The sequence below is a fragment of the Populus alba genome, chromosome 14, assembly GCF_005239225.2.
Source record: "Populus alba chromosome 14, ASM523922v2, whole genome shotgun sequence".
Classification (NCBI taxonomy): domain Eukaryota; kingdom Viridiplantae; phylum Streptophyta; class Magnoliopsida; order Malpighiales; family Salicaceae; genus Populus; species Populus alba.
This window is the reverse complement of record NC_133297.1, coordinates 5,990,968-6,006,197: the sequence shown is the minus strand read 5'-3', so window position 1 is coordinate 6,006,197 and position 15,230 is coordinate 5,990,968. Positions and strand designations below refer to the sequence as shown.

Here is a 15,230-nt window from a genome sequence, read left to right as displayed (position 1 = left end):
CCGTGAAGAGCTTGAAGGTATTGGATTCTTTTTTCCACTCCAAACGCGTCATCCATTTTATTTTTTAGTGAAAAGCATTCTCCACTTCCTAAAACTAAAACTAAAACTATCATCTTTGCCTGCCTTCCTTCCTTCCTTCCTTCCTTCCCAATTTCTTACCACCCCTACCCCCAAGTTCTGAAATACTTTAGGACTAAAATGACAATAAAGGTTCAAACTCTTGCGATGGCACCTTTAACAATTTAAAGGCACATTAAAATGATTTTAATATCTTTAAAAGTAAAATAAATAAAAATTGCGGTCCATGAGCTCTTTAGTTTTTTAGCACTTTGATACACAGTTAAATAATTGCATTGCCATTAAAAAAAATCATAACTAACTTCATGGGAAATTTTTTATTTTTTTATGAATTTTTTAGTTATAATTAATTTGAATGAATAAAAATTTAATCTATTAACAAATATTAATAAATATGTGTATGTATATATATATAAATAATTGACGCATGATATGCACATAATAGTGAATGAGAGGTGCTCATGTGTTTTACAGTAAAAAATCATCTTAGAACATCTCCAATCCAAAATTCTATTTTAAAAAGCTAAATTGATAGATACTAGAGCCTATGCAGGAGAGAGAGAGAAGAAATTAAGGGAAGGGCGCAAAGGTATAGGCCCGGAGAAAAGATCTTATTAGGTAGATACTAGAGCCTATGCAGGAGTGGCTTCCCTCCAAGCACACAGGAAGCTGATCAAGTGAAGGGCTGGGACTGTGTTCTTGCTTGGAAAGCCCTTCTATCTCTGCTAGTAGTTCAGGGCTTACCTGCAGGAAGTATCATGTTAAGTAAGAATAAACTTTGGGTTTGCTACTCAAACCCCATAAGAAAAACTAAAAAGAATCTGTAATCCATGGTATTTAGCTCTTACCTCTAGAAGCGCAACATCAGCTAGATCATTATCCGAAAAAAAAGAATTTAAAGTAACTCGAATAACCTTCTTCAGGGGTTGACATATCAGTCTTCTTACAAGGATTTTGATTTCCAAAATCCGGAGGAGTTGCTGTGATATTACTCCATACACCTTCACCGAAGGCTGATATATCGATTTCCTTGCCTAGATTTTGATTTTCAAAATCCAAAGCCATTAGGCTACTTGCTTCACCCTTATCATACGTTGATTGGTTCTTGATTTTCCAGACCACAAGAAGCCATTAAAGATTCTCACAAGTTAATATAGAAATGCTATTGTTTACATTTTGATTTTCCAAATCTAAAGCCATATAATGATTTTCCGAATAGAAAGCCATACAAGGGCTTTCGCTTTCATTATAAGCTGAATCAACTGTAGGCTGATTCCACTATTGATTTTCACAATTAAAAGTCGTGGAGTGGCTTGACCCACTTCCATTATAAGCTAAATTAGACATTAGGTTAAATTTGAGTTCTGGTTTCTAAACTCAAAGATCCTCTTTGGGCTATTGGCCATCCTGTCTCTGATGAACATGTTGTCTCTCAAACTCTTGTTGGTCTTCCTACCAAATATTCTGATGTGATAACAGTAGCGAGGTCATTTTTCAAGCAACTATCGGGGTCGCAACAATTATCACAAGTACCAGTCTTGGCAATCATCTGGTTCTTCTTCTCCTTCAAAACTTAGTGCAGGCCCAACTCAATGCCAATTCTGTAATTAGTTTAGATCACACTGCTTTTTATTGCCCTCTGTTGCGGAACTCTTCTTCTTTAAGTGATCTAAGTCATTCCTTTGAAGGGTTACACACTCAAGCCTCTCCTCCATGCTAGTGGCATCCTGACACTGGTGCATCTCAACCAACACTCCAGGTGATTTAGACTCTTGTAAGCCTTATTTTAGTTCTGATACAGTACGGATTGGTGATGGTAATAATAAATTGCCCATGGGCCATAAAATCATTCATCGTTCTCATACTTCAAATTTAATAATGTGTTAAACACACTGCTCTGCCATCTCACCTCTCATTCCCCTGTCCTTTTTGTGGCTCTTTCGCACCAGTGGCTTATTCATTAGTGGGATGTTAGAAGGCATTTTTGCATGGCTCCCTTGATCAGGTTGTGTAAATGCAGCAATGAGCAACCCCTCGGTTTTGTGCATCTGGATTGTCCTGGTTATGTGTGTCAGCTTCGGTTATATGGCTTAAAACAAGCCCCTTGTGTTTAGTTTCATCGTTTTACATCCTTTCTCTTCCAAGGGATTTGATTGCAGTAAAGTTTCTTACTCTGTTTGTTTATTCCTCTGGTAGTGAGAGCCATTTGGATGATATTTGATGGTGTGCAAATGTTTTTTTTTTTTTAAGAATTTATTTGGGTCACGGCCCAAACGGAGTGATTCAGTTTGTTTACTCTATGGCCCAAAAAGAATGAAATAAAAATCTGTTAGTTTGAGCCACGGCCCAAAGAACTAAAATAAAAGACAACGGAAGCGGGAGCTGCTTCTCTGCACTTTTCTTCGCGTTTGCACAATTTTAATTCACCCGCGCGCGCATGCATTTGGTTTATAAATAACTTAGCTTATCAAGTTAATACTGTTTGCCAATTTATGCATGATCCACATGACTCTCTCTGGCAGGCCCTGAAGCGCATTTTGCGTTGAATCGAAGGTACTTCATTTGCCCTCTTCTTCTGTCGATACTGTGGCTTGTTACAATGCCCATTGGGCTGGTTGTCCTGTGGTTATTGTGTGTTTCCAGGCCTTAATCTGATCACCTGGACTGCTAAAAAGCAACACGCAGTCTCTCGTAGAAGTGCAGAATCTGAAAATGGTGCCTCTGCTGCTCTTGTTGCTGAGATTCGTTGGCTTCGTTCCCTTTTACAAGATCTTCACATTAGTCCTTGCCGGCCCATTGAGGCAGTCGGCGATAGCATCTCTGCTATGTATCTCGCTGTTAATCCTATTCAGCACGCTCTCACTTTCGAAATAAAACCAGGAGTTCCCTAGAAGCCAATCAGTCAGTGGTTGCACTTTAGATTTTCTAAAAACAGGATGCAAGTTCCACTAAGAAACAAAATTTTCTTTACCCAGAAAGAAAAACGTGCGAAGGCAATTCTGTTTGCTCAAGGAAAATTTACGAATTAGGCAGACAATACAGGAAACTAGCAGAACCATAATGTACAAGTGCTACAAACAAGACTATTCAAGACCTGCAAGATTACGAGGATCAAATAAATACAATGCCTGGGTGAAAACTCTACAAATCCCAACAAACCAACCTATATTTTCTTCTTCAATGCTGACCAGCAAGCTTGTTCATTTTACAAATCTCACTGCCTATGCTACTGGGGTATACAAAGGCAGCGTCAGCACAGAGACCTCCTTTGGTGTGAGTGCAATCAATCTGAGTCATTGAAAATTTGATCTTCATTAATTCGCTTGGACGATCGACAACAAAATCCCCAACATGGTAGTAAACCCACTTCCCAGGGTTGTCCAAAAAGCATTCGGATGCTGCACGTTGACCATCAGAAGTTGTTAGCTGGAATCTTACAGGTTTAATATCCCAGCCGTGGATGTGCTCAGAGTTACAAACTCTACGACCCATTCTCTTTGAGGACCTGCCAAGCTGGAGTCTGAAGAATAGGCTATACACCCCTTTCGGAAATTCAAACTCGAACTCTCCATCTATTTCAAACCACCAAATCTGTTGAAGATATGCAACTGTGTGGAATCTAAATCCAGAAAGAGGAACAATATATCAGTCCAGTGTTCCTTCTAGCATTCAGAGTCCGAAGACATAAAGACAACCATAAGCAGGATAATAAATACATAGTTTAAATTGTTCTAAATAAACAGTCTCTCTTGCTGGTATGTTGTTGAATGAAAAATTAAATAGTGTCAGGCTAAATTCAATAACAGCAACTCAATTCAATAAACTAAAATATATCAGTGCATAGAATGAACAATCTCTAATAAGTGCAAATAGCAATTTGTGGAAATGAAATTGAGTTTATTCAAATGTACAAACTTGCTATCATACTAATCAAAGCATTTAAAAAGGAAAGACAAACAATCCATATTAAAGCCAAGAATTTGAAATTTGATTGCACAGAAGACCTCATGCCAAACCACCAAAAAAGGCTTGATTCTATGAAGTTTTCCTTTGACAATATTTTCTCTGTGTCCCATTGGATCTGACAATCCAATGAAAAAACGAAAATTTGTCTAAATATATATATCACCTTGATTCTTCGGTAGAAATGTGATTCCAGTATCTCCTGTCATCAATCCCAGTAATAGCCAACCCCTTTGAAGAAATTGAAAAGCAAGCCCCACCAGTATTCTTATCCAGCCATACCTCCTGTAAAAGCCCAAACCATCCAATCTTATTCTAAGCAAAACATACACGGAAATTCAAAGACAGAAAGAGACATACCTTTGTGCCATCATCAAAAGGATTAGGCCTGCACATCCTGGCATAAACATCTTTCTTTTCCAAACCCGCTACAGTCTTCTCATCTAACACTTTCTCACATATAAACTTATAATTTGAAGGCAACTTTGATTCCCATATAAAATCAGCTGAAGAAGCACCACGAAAAGCCCGATTCAGACGAGCCAATTTGCAGATATCAGGTGGGTCCAAGTGCATTAGAACTAATGCTAAGCAACTCTCTGGTATGTCACCAAGCCTTGGCTTCGAAGAAGGACCCTCTCCATTTGTATCACACAAAGTAGCGCAAGATAAATTAGCACCCATCAAAAAAGAAAGAAAGAAAACAAATCCCCTTGAATCCAAAACCCTGATTTTGATCGAAGATAGAAACTTTCAGCCAGGAATTTGGGTACAAAATTAATGGGTCACGAAAGTTGAAGGTGACAAGAAAAGGAAACAGAGGGCCCTGAATTTGAGATAGTGTTAGGTACTTATATGGAGTCGAAGAGTGGTTAAAACTTGGAGCTGGTTTGGAACAGTTGAGTTTGTGATTATTCAGCTGCTCCCATATTTTTGAGGTGGACAACCTGGAATCTTATCCAGTGGTGAGCAGCAGTACAGCATTGTGAAATCGGAAAGTCCTAGGTTTTAAAATCCCACGCTTGTAGACAGCGCGTGTAAATGTTTCCTTAAATACGTGGCATATTTATTTTATTTTATTTTTCACCTAAAGTGGATTAAAATTAAAAATGTCTAATGTGATTGATTGAACTCTCCCAACTTGTAGTTGAAATCCTGAAATGTTGTCTTAACGTGTTCTTAGCTTCTCCAAGAGCAACATTGTTTGCATATAAATGGTGTTGAAGATGCGATTAGACCTAGTTATAATTTAGTTAATTGGTTGTTTTTAAATGATAATGATCATATATTATTAAGCTATTTCAAAAAAATAACATTGGATCTTAGAAATATTTATATGAAAAATATTTTTTTAAAATAATATGGTTACATGTTCAAGCCTTTTCCAGAAAAAAAAAATTAAAATTAATGATTTAAAATTTTTTTAGGATGATTATATTAGAAATTCATATATTTTAAAAGTGAATTTTGCTTTAAAATATATTTAAAAAAAATTTATTTTTTTTTATTTTTGATATTAGTATATTAAAATCATCAAAAAAAATCAATAACATATTTTAAAGTAAAATTCATCCAAAAACAGAATCTAGTACTCTCGCACTCAAGACACAAAAGGATGAAAATGTTATATGAAAAATTGCAAGTTGGAATTTTCCGAAGACACTGTACAGTCAGCGTAGAACAAGCACACGCTCTAACTAGATAACTACACCTTTCCAACGTGAGCCAACTCATGGCATGTGTACTCGGTGGCTTTGTTTTATTACAAATTAAAACCTCTCTGGATAAGCTTGTGGGTGGACACTTCATACGTAGTTCATCGTCTAACGTGCACTTCGCATGTAATGACATCCTGTCTCTCCACTTGAAGGACCCGATTCAGGCAAGTCGGGTTGCCGGGGCCACTTGTCTTCGTGCTTGGTTCCTTGAACTCGATAGATCATCTTGAAGAGATATATATATATATATATATATATAATATATATATATATATATATATATATAGGGGCCAAAATCCTTTTTCTTCGACAAGAGAACACGGCAGGAATCAGCTAAAAACCCAAAGATTATATTAGCATGCAATTAATCTCATGATTTTTTCAAAATCTAGGAGTTGTTTTTTAGTCAACTTTTGATTATCGAAACCGACTCCATCTATTCAATTATTTAGAGGAGGAGATGGATAATTAATTCCACGTGTGAAAACCAGGTAGAGAGCCTTGCTTTGTCATGTGATTTGATGCGACTAATTGCGTGGTCAAGTTAATGCTAGTCTGGCTGAATTAACAAAACCCAATAATAATATTATCTTCCATGTAGGTGTAGCCGAGTGAGGAAGCTAACCCAGCGCAGTACTGACCATTCATGGCAATTTGCTAGGCCACGGTGTCGCAGGCTCTGCCAATGGCGAGAGATGGGGAGAGTTTATTAATATATACTCCTTATTATCAATTAGTGTATGAACAATCAAGGGTTTAATTAAAAAAAAAATTAAAAGGACGTATAATTCTATATTGTTATAAAGTCCACCAATCAAGAATCAACACGATAACGTGTTGCATGAATTTGATTGAGATGGAATGAGTTCAAAATCTTCTATGGATTCATCAATTTCTTGTTGAGTTCCAAATCAAGATCAGGTGATGCATGCAAGCGTAAGCATATTATCACAACATGGTCGCTTCCATATATACTGAATAAAACAATGGCTGGATAAGGAGCTAGAAGACGACGACTGAGTTCAAAATGTCATGTTCTCTGGCTCCTATCCTAGATTTGTTGAATTATTGAATTTTCAATAAACAAAACAACCCTCATCTTCTTTCTTCGGAGAAAGATTATTGATCAGACGAGCTTGACTTGTCACAAACCTAAAATTACAAAATAGTAGTGAGTTTTGATATGAATCTACATGGGTTATGAGTAAATTTACGACTAGTCAAGCTTTTCCTAATAATATTTTATTTTTTTTCACTTCATTTATGATTTTTATAAGGACTTGTGGTACTGTGTATTTGCTAGTGTAATACAATATATTTTTCAAACGTATTCTTTGTTTATTCTTTTTTTATATACATACATTAAAATCATAAAAAAATATATCAATTTAATTTTTTTTAAAAACCAAACATATCCAAATTAAAAAACAAAAAGTGTGTAATCACTTACTAATCGATGGATATACAAGCATCTTTGTGTGGAAAAAAAAAAAAATCAGTCCTCGTAATAATGGGCCTGGTGACAAGCCTCGAGTTAAGTTTTCTTCTATCGTGATGACATATCTCAACTTAAGTAGAAATCAGCCCAAGCCTTCCTTGAAAGGTTATGAACACAATTTCCGATCAAGTTGTATATGGGCCTATAGCACTCCGTCTCTTCCTCTCCCATCGGCCATCGGCAAGCAAAATTCCGATCGAATTTTGTTTTTGTTTTGAGTGTACAAATAGATGGATAAAGCAAGATTAAAGCAACTTCAATGGGGTCGGTTTGAGGGCCCATACCCAACCCGGCAACCCCACGAGAGGGGTTCTTGGTGCCGGGACCTCCCTTCACGTCAGAGATCCTTGTCCATGCACACTTTTCTTCTCCCTTGTCTGAACAAATCGAAAACCCCGAATAAAGAAAGGCACAATTCATCTTTATAAAAAGGGCATTTTTCATATTAAAAACTATTTACGTATGAGGAACTTGAGTGTTACAAATGAACCGTACATGTCTCTTCTGATTAACAATTATCTGAAATTTGATGAAATTACGGTAAGTTTCCAGCGATAATGGCTTGTGTTAAAATGAAAATGGGTAATTGTGGCTGGAATTAATGAATTTTTTTAGTTTATAGCTGTAAAATAAATAAAGAAATCTCCAAATTAACATCGCTCGTAAATTTTTTTTTATTTTTTTTTATGAACTGGATTGGAACATCTTGAGAATATCAGACCACCCTTCATTACTGATTGATGATGCCAGGGGAAACTAAAAGGTGGTCGCATCCCCCACACTCGGCGCGTTATATTTTAAGGTTTGATTTTACAGTTTTTACCGCTTAAAAAACAAGATCTGCTTAGAGAACCGTGCAATCAGTCTTTTAAGCTTCTTTTTTTTCAATTTTAATTTATTTTTTATATTTTTTGTATATTAATGTTAAAAATAAAAATATTAATATATTTTCAAGTAAAAAATATTTTTAAAAATATCATGCACTATAATATCAATTTTTGGAGTGATCAAACTATGATAAAAAATTTACATTGAATATTACTAAATTATATTTTGGACGAGCTAATCTAAATTGTTTTAAATTAACTAAAATAACATTATTAATTTTTTTCAGGTTCAAATTATGTATTTAAAAAATAAATTAAACTATATTTTAATTGTGTTATTAACGAGTTTTTTTTTCAAGACAGTCGACCCTAGCTATGGAACATTCAAGTCAAGTCATTAGTCCATGCAAAAACATCACAACTCCGATAAATTGAAGCATCATATCAAGACATTATTCTTCTCTTTTTCTTGAATTTAGACATGAATCAAATTTAGTTTTTATAAATCTTAATTTTAAAGAAGAAAAACTAAAAAAATAATTTATTTCTTTCTTTCAGCTCTTCCATTGAAAAAGCTCAAATTATCGATTTTCAACTGGTATCAATGCCATTGTCTCTCCCATGGCCATGTTTTTTTTAAAAAAAAAATGTATGTATTTTCAGAACACTGATAAAACCAATACAATTAAAATTACAGGTAGTTTAATTTTGTTAAAACCTAATGAATCAGGTAATTTTAAATTTGTTTTTAGAATTATTTTAATTGTCAATTTTGTTAATTTCAATTGGGGATGGAGAACTAGAGAGAATTCACTTTATATAATTTTTTTAAAAAAAGTACAATGAAACTGTTGATTGTTAATAAAAAAAAAACCAAAAAATTTTATAATGTATTTGATGGGAATTTTGTTTCTTACATGATTATTGCTATTGTGTTATTTTCTTAATTGTTAAAAAAATTTAGGTTTTGAGGAGTTCAAAAAAAGTCCAACATATAATATTTTAGTAAAACGAGCATAAATTTTAATCCTATAATTAAATCAAGTTGATATTTTTCTAGAATATTCTAAAAGCCATTTATTTGGACAACCACTTGTTTATTTGGAGGACTTTAGTAAAAATAAAATTTCAAAGTCATCTGATTATGTTGAAGATGACATGGTCGAAGGAGGAGCTCAAAAACAGTTTCATTCTTTTGACATTGATAAGTTGTAATCTTCTAGTCACAAATGAAGATCTTACAAATTGTGACATGGTAGATACCATAATTTTTTATAAGTCTTTGATAAATTTCATGGAAGATTATCTTGGAGTTTCTTTACATACAAAACTTGAAGTATAAAGAGTTGTTGATGATGAAGAGATCAAGTTTGAAATAAAAAAAACTTAGGAAAGAATTATAAATGGACTTTATAACAATAAAAAGTATAATATTAGATCATGGATTTGTATTTAACATGAATACATCATAAATTAAATTTTGAAGATAAAAGATATAAGGCAAGCTACTTCATAATTAAGCTAACAATAATGACATATATCTATTCATTTGGAGTAGTTAAGTTTAATTTCTGACAGTTAACTCAAGAGTGAGTTTTTCTCAAGTATAGGGGACTAACATAAGGAACTTTCTTTATTATTTCTAATATAATTATTCTTATTATTTATTTTTTTAATTGTTAAGATTTTCTATGTTTGGAGGAGTTATAAAATAGTCCAGCATGTAGTATAGTAAAACAAGCATAACTTTTTATTTAACAATTAGATCAAGCTAATATTTTATTAACTATGATATTTTTCTTGTATTTAAATAGCCTTATAGGCTATTTCTTAGGAACAAAGATTATTGAATTAAATTTTTTTTCTGAATATATCAAATTTTTCTATGTAGTTAAGTGTTGTGATCTTAGATATTGAGAATCATAGTATTTTTCTTTACAATTTAGGGCGGTAAAACTTTAAAAATAAAATAAAATAATAATATTTTTATTCATTTTATATATTTTGTTGCTAATTATTAATATTTATTTACTGAGGATGAATAAATAGAAAGGGAAAAGAAAATACACAAACTTAGATAAAAATATTTTCACTTAGTTTCAAAACTTTTTTTTTTTATCTCTTCATTCTATATCTACATCTTTTCCATAAAATAAATATTGGAGTAATATAAGGAAAAACACTTAATAGGAATTTTTATTTTATCTTATAAAAAGGGCTGTTATATCATCAAAGCAAATACTAATAACAATAATAGAAATAGAAATTAGATATATAACAAAGGAAACAATAAAAAAAAGGGTTTAAAAAATTGGCGAAATAGGAAACAGTGGGCAAAGAATCCGATCTGATTTACGCCCACATTAAAAATCACACACATTTTATTAATTATTACACGCTTCAGCGGAACTCTCTGTCTTATAAACAACCTTTAAACCACTCTCGAGGGGAGCGTGTTCTTCAATCTCCCTCCTCTTTAGACTCCCTCCTCTCTTTGCCTCCGTCCATAATCTACCTCTTGCAAAGTTCACTCGTCACTCTTACATTCAATCTTCCTCTCCCTCTCTCCCTAAAAAAAAAAAAAAACCACGCACATGCATTTATATATCAAATATCAATAAATATATGCGAAAACACACGCATTTATGTCTTTGATCTCTTGTTATTGAGGGGTTGGTTCTGCTTTTGTTTGGTTTTCAATGGCAATACTATCTCCTTCTTACCTCCCACTCAAAGCCAGGAAACTCAATCTTTACAAAATCACCTTAACCATAATCCCATGTACAATCTTTTATTTGGTAGGTTTTTATCAGAGCTCTCGTGGCAATGTCCCTGTTAGCAACACATCATCATCAATCAACGAAGTTTTTCCATGCGCCCCACCAGATCACAACACCACAACGCTGGACTTCGAGGCACACCACTTTGCTCCGGACCCGCCACCTCCGGTTGCGCGTGCACATCACCTCCCGCCATGCGACCCTAAATACAGTGAGCACACCCCATGCGAGGATGTTGAACGTTCGCTGAAATTCGATAGGGATAGACTTATATATAGGGAGAGGCACTGCCCCGAAAGCCGTGAGATTCTGAAGTGTCGTGTGCCGGCTCCGTATGGTTATAAGGTGCCATTTAGGTGGCCGGAGAGTAGAGAATTCGCATGGTATGCTAATGTGCCACATAAAGAGCTGACGGTTGAGAAAAAAAACCAGAATTGGGTTCGTGTTGAAGGCAAGCGGCTCAGGTTCCCAGGTGGTGGAACAATGTTTCCTCGCGGTGCTGATGCCTACATAGATGACATAGGGAAGTTGATCAATCTCAAAGATGGGTCAATAAGGACTGCCATAGATACCGGTTGCGGGGTACGTAACGTCCTTACTCTAATATCCCAGCCTTACTTTTTTACGGTCTTTCCAAGAGACGGACCGCCCGGTCCACGAGGAACCGGTGGTTTGATGTTACTTATAGCTATTTCGAGTTTTATCTTTATTATTGTTGAAAAGGTTAAAAATAGATTATTTGCCGGTGAGGCTGGCTGCACATGGAGGTTAGATTTTTTTATTTTTCTAGTTCTATGGCAATGGGAAATTCTATTGAATTAGTCTAATTTGATGTTGTTCCTCTTTTATTATAGTGGTATATTTTGAAAAATATTAGGGTGGCCCAAGTTTCAGTTCTGGAGGAAATAATTGAATAGTATAAGGTTTAATTAATTTTCACTAGTGGCCTCGTTAAATGGAAGAAATGCCAGTGGTTGGTGGGAAGAAATGGTAAAATAGTTATAGTGGAAATTTGGGTAAAATATTCGATCTGGAAATCGAGGTTTCATGTTATATTGAGAAGAGGTGGATTTTTAAAGCATGGAATATGCAGAGTCATAAATATTTGTACTGCAGTCAAGGTTGGCCAACCATCTTTGAACTAGAAAACCCTTAGGCCGAACACGAAATCTCGATGCATTTCATCTACATAGCAGGCAAAACAAGCTTGATCTCTCAAACCAAAGGGAACAAAAGTGTGGAACCAGACAAAATTAATTTTATTTTTGTTCTTCAAGTAAAACAACCAAAATAAGCACATTAATTCACTGTTTGAATAGACAAGGTTGTGTGCGTGTTCTTCACTAAATTAAATTCTTCGATCTCAAGTAAAGTGGTTCCTAAGAGATAATTATGATTTGTTTATAGTTTCGTGTCGTTTAATTTTAGGGAATGCCTTTTGCTTAACCAAGTTACCCAAAAGCAATCACTAATTAATTAGTTCGGCCTTCTTGCCATTTGAAATCGAGTTTGATTATTAAAAACTTAGGTAAGAAAAACACCGTGGAAATAATTGATTAACAGGATCAACCTTCCCTTGATGTGCTGTACAGCCACCCCCTCCCTTTTAATTTTTATCAACTTTCTCATAATTATCTTTCATTAATCAGGACTATTTTAATATGATTATTCCAAGGGTTATCTAAAGATAATCAAGTAACTTGTTCAATACACGTTATCATGCAAATTGTTTTGTCATGCATGATGTAGTCCTGTTGACCTTGATTAATTCCCTTGTTCGATCACTTGGCTTTTCTGTTTGATTAATCCAGTCCCTTTACTTTCTTTTTTAAAGAAAATTTACTGACGTTAATGTCGCAGGTTGCAAGCTGGGGAGCTTACCTTCTCTCAAGGAACATCCTAGCAGTGTCATTTGCGCCAAGAGACACTCATGTGTCTCAGGTGCAATTTGCTCTTGAGCGTGGAGTCCCTGCATTGATTGGGATTATTGCTTCCATAAGGCTACCTTACCCTTCAAGATCTTTTGACATGGCTCATTGCTCTCGCTGCCTTATTCCTTGGGGCCAATATGGTAAATCCAAATTGCAGACATGCATTAACTTCCAGGTTATTTAATGAAGCATTATGATTTGATTTTTGAGACTTATCTGAGCAGATGGTCAATACTTGATTGAGGTTGATAGAATTCTACGTCCCGGCGGGTACTGGATTCTATCAGGGCCACCAATTAACTGGGAAGCTCATTGGGAAGGTTGGAATAGAACACGTGAAGATCTTGGAGCAGAGCAATCTCAGATTGAGAAGGTAGCTAGAAGCCTTTGCTGGAAAAAAGTGGTGCAAAGGAAAGACATTTCCATTTGGCAAAAACCCACTAATCATATCCATTGCAAAGCTAACAGGAAGGTGTTCAAGCGCCCGCTCTTTTGCAAGTCACAAAATCCAGACATGGCATGGTAAGGACTTTCCGATCCTTGGTTCTAATGTCACATGCCTTGGAACACTCATAAAGACGGTGTTCCTTGCTTTAAATAACGAGTTTCCTTTTGCAGTAAGTGCAGGCAAAAAATAGAAAAAGTAAATTGCATAAGAAAAGAACACTCGAGTAGTGATACCAAAACCAACTGGATTATAAAGATGGCACCAGCTGGCCAATTGAAGTAGTAACTCTTTAGTTGGGATTTCCCTCTTTATTACTCACAACCTTGTTAGTTAACCTTTTCACCCACCTAAACCCTAATTTTAGTTGACACTCTTTTTTCCTGCCTTCTCTTTTGAGCACTCTATGCTCTGGTTTTGTTGCTGAAAAAGAGTAGCGATCACATCACTTTCAAAACAAACAATTTATCCCTCGAATCTCCTGTGATGCTTAATTGCTTTTGACACTGTTTGATTTATTCTTATTGTTTTGTAGGTACACCAAGATGGAGACATGTTTGACGCCATTGCCTGAAGTGTCAGACATTAGAGATATAGCTGGTGGGCAGTTAGCAAAATGGCCAGAGAGATTGAATGCAATCCCTCCAAGGATTAGCAGGGGAAGCCTGGAGGGAATTACAGCTGGAAACTTCATTGAAAACTCGGAGCTGTGGAAAAGAAGAGTAGCTTATTACAAGAAGATTGACTATCAGCTGGCACAAACTGGACGGTACCGTAACTTACTTGATATGAATGCGCATCTAGGAGGGTTTGCAGCTGCCCTTGTTGACGATCCCTTGTGGGTTATGAACGTTGTCCCTGTCCAGGCAAAGACCAATACTTTAGGGGTCATTTTCGAGCGCGGCCTAATTGGAACGTATCAGAATTGGTATGCTTCTAATCTCAATCTAATTGGACATAAGCAGTTTGATTAAGGGATCAGTTAATTAGGATTTCACTTAACCAAGGGTGATTAGGTAGTTTCACTAGTCAAGGAACATTTCAAGACAAGCATTAAACAGGAGAAGTCATTTAACAGTGTGAAGAGAAGTTAAAATTATCATATACATAATTGTTGTTAGGTATCCTAGAAAAGCAGCAGGTAAACCACCCAGACCCACGAGGCCACAGCTGCTTTTTGGTGGTTGCTTGTACAGATGGTATTGAACTTTCAGATTAGTCTATTGTTGGCAAAACTTATTTGTCATTACTGGCGAGACATCAAACAAGCTGAAGGATAATATATTCTCTATTGAAAGTATTGGTAATTTTAGTCCTTAAGCTGTCACTGTGCTCAAGCTCTTTCAGTCATGCTGGGGGTTGTTGCTAACTGCTACTGTTTGTCTCTTTTTGCAGGTGTGAAGCCATGTCTACTTACCCGAGGACTTATGACTTTATTCATGCTGATTCTGTTTTCAGCCTCTACAAGGAGAGGTAATTTCTTGATGTTATTATAATGTGGGTTCCGACTAGATGGGCTCGTGCACGTGAAGACACCGATCCTTACCAACTGATGCTTGACATTGCAGGTGTGATATGGAAGATATTCTATTAGAAATGGACAGGATTTTGAGGCCAGAAGGGAGTGTTGTTATGAGAGACGATGTCGACATCTTGATGAAGGTCAAGAGTATCATAGATGTGATGCAATGGGATGGCAGGATTGCGGACCATGAGAGCAGCCCTCACGAGAGGGAGAAGATTCTTTTTGCAACCAAAAAGTATTGGACGGCGCCTAAACCTGGCCAGAATCAAGGGCTGGTTGTTTCTTAGAGATGGAGATTTCTTTCTTTCTTTCTTTCTTTTGGTATCTTAATTTTAATTTCATTCTTAAAAAACTCGAACGATTCTTTGATACCCAGTTGGTTTTGTATTCTTGATACATGAATGAAGGGCCTTCTTTTACAGAATGCTTCTTTCATGTTTTTCTGAATCCACGCTCTAATTGCTG

The 15,230-nt window shown here is 35.6% G+C and overlaps 2 protein-coding genes across 2 annotated transcripts; one reads left to right on the top strand and one right to left on the bottom strand.

Annotated features, from left to right (window-relative positions):
* Positions 1-3,075: 3,075 nt before the first annotated feature.
* LOC118041243 (F-box protein PP2-A13) lies at positions 3,076-5,000 on the bottom strand. Its single transcript, XM_035048502.2, has 3 exons — positions 4,402-5,000; positions 4,208-4,326; positions 3,076-3,697 (listed from the first exon to the last, which is right to left on the bottom strand). Exons 1-3 carry the CDS (start codon positions 4,723-4,725, stop codon positions 3,256-3,258), a joined length of 885 nt encoding a protein of 294 aa, XP_034904393.1. The 5' UTR covers positions 4,726-5,000; the 3' UTR covers positions 3,076-3,255.
* Positions 5,001-10,590: 5,590 nt separating this feature from the next.
* LOC118041386 (probable methyltransferase PMT15) lies at positions 10,591-15,107 on the top strand. Its single transcript, XM_035048699.2, has 6 exons — positions 10,591-11,446; positions 12,725-12,935; positions 13,020-13,317; positions 13,776-14,168; positions 14,636-14,713; positions 14,809-15,107. Exons 1-6 carry the CDS (start codon positions 10,784-10,786, stop codon positions 15,050-15,052), a joined length of 1,887 nt encoding a protein of 628 aa, XP_034904590.1. The 5' UTR covers positions 10,591-10,783; the 3' UTR covers positions 15,053-15,107.
* The last annotated feature ends 123 nt before the right edge of the window (positions 15,108-15,230 follow it).